The following is a 3,570-nucleotide window of genomic DNA, read 5'->3' on the forward strand; positions in this document are numbered from 1 at the left end:
CACGCCATGGGGCAGCCCTGGGCACATGTACCCTATGGGGTGACCTGGCCTCCAGCATGCGCACGCCATGGGGCAGCCCTGGGTACATGTACCCTATGGAGTGACCTGGCCTCCAGCATGCGCACGCCATGGGGCAGCCCTGGGTACATGTACCCTATGGGGTGACCTGGCCCCTGGTATGCACATGCCATGGGGCAGCCCTGGGTACATGTACCCTGTGGGGTGACCTGGCCCCTGGTATGCACACGCCATGGGGTAGCCCCAGCCTTGGGCACATGCACCCCAGGGGCAGCCCCAGGCACAGGCGCCCTGTGGGGCAGCTGCATGTGCTGACCTGGCCCTAGGTATGAGCACTCCGTGCGCCCCAGGTTTGTGCCTGCTGTGGGGCAGCTCTAACCCACAGAGTAGCCGTAACCCCAGGTACATGCCCCCAAAGGGCAGCCCTAGCCGCAGGTACACACCCCCTGGGGGGTGACCTGGCCTCTGATACGCACACGCTGTGGGGCAGCCCTCAACCCCACATACACACATTCCAAGGGGCAGTCCCCCAGCCCCAGCTACATGTCCCATGGGGTGGCTGCAGCCACAGGTACATGTGCCCCATGGGGGTCCTGCCCTACACTCCCAGGCAGGGGGGACTTAGAGCCACTCCGCCATGGGGCAGGGCACAGGCTGCCATGGCGGGGCCTGCCCTCTCCTCCCTGGCCCCACAGCGCTGCCCTGGCATTCACACTTGTGCCTCACCGCCCCCAGCTCCTGCAGCATCCCGGTGCCCATGGGGCGGATGGGGCGGGCGGAGGGGATGAGCCCTGTGCTGTGGCCCTCACCGCGCCTCGCGAGCTCGGTGCCTTCCAATAAAAGCACCTTCAGAGCCTGTCCAGCGTGGCCATGCGTGGGGCAGGCAGGATGGGGCCCTGCCATKGGCCCCTGTCCCTTGGCCCCATGGCTCGAGGCAGTTTGAACCTGGCCAAGCTGGGGACCAGGGCCATCCCCGTCCTTGGCGCAGCGCACGTCAGCGCACAGCTGGCCCGTCGCAGAGCTGGCTGCAGCAGCAGGACAGAGGAGCCCAAGGTAGGGAGGAGGGTGCTAAACACAGGCAAGCTTTGAGGACCCCCCGTCTGTCACCCCAGCAGTGGGGAGGGAGGCAGCTGCATTGCACCGTTTCARCCGGTCATGGAGCTGAGGAGCCCCAACCCGGGGGAGATCTTGAGCAATGGTGGAGCCCCATGTCCTGTGGGACCCCATGCGCTGGTGGGACCCACTCAGTAGTGGGGCCCCATGCACTGTGGGACCCCATGCTTTGGTAGGGCCTTGAGCAATTGTGGGGCTCTGTGCAGTGGCAGAGCCATGTGCCATGGTGGGGCCATGCGGAGGTGGGACCCTGTGCGGTGGTGGGGCCCCATGCTGTGGCAGGACCCTGTGCATCGATGGAGCCCTATGCCACTGTAGGTCTCCCTCCATGCCGTAGTGGGGCTCCCTCCCACAGGAGCAACTCCTCATGGCAGGAGCCCAGAGCTGCTAAAAGCCCTTGGCSACCTGATAAGCACTGGCTGGCCAGGAGCCAGGGGCGAGGTGACAGGGCAGGGGCCACCCCATTGCCCTGATGGCCCATAACTCCTGGGTGGGGACTGAAGGCCACAGAGCTTGTCACCTGCTGAGCCCCAGGGTGGACGGGGTCCCCTGGGCCTTGGAGCAGCAAGGCGTGAACAAGGGGGCTGCTCCTGGCCTGGCTCCCTGGGCTGGGGGCTTGGTGGTGGGACATGGGGCTTGGGAACAGGACTGGGTGCACAGTGCAGCCAGGGGCTCTGGGAGGGGACTGGGGCGCATGGTGCAGCTGGGGGCTCCGGGATGGGGCAGGGCACGTTGCACGGCTCTGGGGGCTCAGGGACAGGACTGGGGCGCGTTGTGTGGCTGGGGGTGGGGGTGGCAGGGGTGTAGAGACGGGACCAGGGCCTGTGGCAGTGCCATGGGGCACGGGGCCAGGACTGTCACCCGATGCTCTCCTCCGGGGCCTGCCCAGGGCTGAGGTCCGGGAGGAGCAGGGCCCATCTGTGCAGAGTGAGGCTCCAGGAGACCTCACTCGCCCCCCCATTAGCAGCCTGCAATCAGCCCCACATCCCGGCCTCCTCCGCCCCCTATAAAACCCGCGGGATCCTAGCAGCCAGCACCCACTGGGAGCAGCTGGTGCGGAGCATGGTGATGTCCGTGCAGGGCCCCCCCGGCAAGGTGCCCCCCGGCCCCGGGGAGCCCGGCAAGCGCCCCGGGCGGCGGCGGCGCTACCTCCGGCACCCCAAGGCGCCCTACAGCTTCGGGGGCATGATCGCCCTGGTCATCCAGGCTTCCCTGGAGAAGCGGCTCACGCTGCGGCAGCTGAGCACCYGCCRGCTGGCGAGGCCTCACGGGAGCACRGCCCGCACCTTGGCTACGTGGGGCCTCAGGGCCGTGAGCTATGGGGCGCCTGCCCCACGGCAGCTCTGGCTGCAGGGCCAGGGGTGGCCAGCCCCGGTGCATTGAGCCGGGTGGGGGTGCCAGCCCCATGGCAGCCCCGGGGTGGTGAGCAGCAGGGTGTTGGCCCCACGGCAGCTGCAGCCCCGGCTGCCGGTCCTGCAGGTTTGGGATGCTCCAGGGTCGGGCTCCACCATGTCCCTGCAGATCCACGAGCAAGTGGCCACCACCTTCCCCAGTTTCTCGCCCAGCTACAGTGGCTGGAAGGACTCGATCCRGCACAGCCTCTCGGCCAGCGCCTGCTTCCACAAGGTGGGCAYGGCCGGGGCAGCGGGCATGGGGAAGGCAGATTGGGTCCAGTGGGGCAGGAAGCCCCATGTGAGGGCTTGTAGAGGTGTGAGGGGCAGGAGCACAAGAGCAGTAGGGTTCAAGGGACTGGGGGGCAGGAGAAAGGATGACGCGATGGAGTTAACGGGGGGGCATTGGGGCAGAGTGGGGTTTTRGGTAGGTGGGTGCAAGGGAAGGTTTGTGCAAGGGGTTTGGGCAGAAGTGGGGAATTGCAGGGGTATTTGAGGCAGGAGGGCTGGGGATGCAGTGGGGTTGCAGGCAGGGGGTGTGTGCGTGACCTCTGGAGATGCAGTGGGGTTGTGCAGGAGGGCTGGGGCAGGAACAAGGGAGGAGCAGGGATGTTGTGTGGTGTTTAGGGCAGGAAAATTGGGAATACAATGAAGTGCAAGTGTGCTGGAGGGTTGGACGTGCAGGAGGGCTGGGGCAGGGGCGAGGGAGAGAGGGATTGCAGGGGTATTTGGGGCAGGAGGGTTGGGATGCAGTGGGGTTGCAAGGGCGGGGTTGGGGCAGGGGGAGGGGGCTGCAGGGGTATTTGGGGCAGGAGCGCCAGGGCTGAGTGGGGATGCCCTGCCCTGCAGCTGCTGAAGGACCCTGCCAGGCCATGGGCCAAGGGCAACCAGTGGGTGGTGGGCACCAGCCTGCTGCGCCCCCGGGAGCTGCGGCGGCAGAACACGGCGGTGGCCCGCCAGGACGGCTCCTTCGCCCACGACCTCAGCCCCTACGTGCTGCACAGCCTCCGCTACCAGCCCCGGGGGGGGGGGGCCACCGGAGCCCCCC

At 67.5% G+C, this 3,570-nt stretch overlaps 1 protein-coding gene across 1 annotated transcript in view; it reads left to right on the forward strand.

Moving 5' to 3' along the window:
- Positions 1–2,193: 2,193 nt before the first annotated feature.
- The window catches only part of FOXH1 (forkhead box H1), a 3,731-nt gene continuing 2,354 nt past the window's right edge, over positions 2,194–3,570 (forward strand). Inside the window, exons 1-3 of the mRNA XM_085321196.1 lie at positions 2,194–2,442; positions 2,611–2,757; positions 3,372–3,515. Of these exons, the coding sequence (XP_085177322.1) occupies positions 2,194–2,442; positions 2,611–2,757; positions 3,372–3,515 (540 nt within the window). The remainder of the gene's footprint in view (positions 2,443–2,610; positions 2,758–3,371; positions 3,516–3,570) is intronic.

The sequence above is a fragment of the Rhea americana genome, unplaced genomic scaffold, assembly GCF_003343005.1.
Source record: "Rhea americana isolate MKP2758 unplaced genomic scaffold, rheAme1 scaffold_685, whole genome shotgun sequence".
Classification (NCBI taxonomy): Eukaryota; Metazoa; Chordata; class Aves; order Rheiformes; family Rheidae; genus Rhea; species Rhea americana.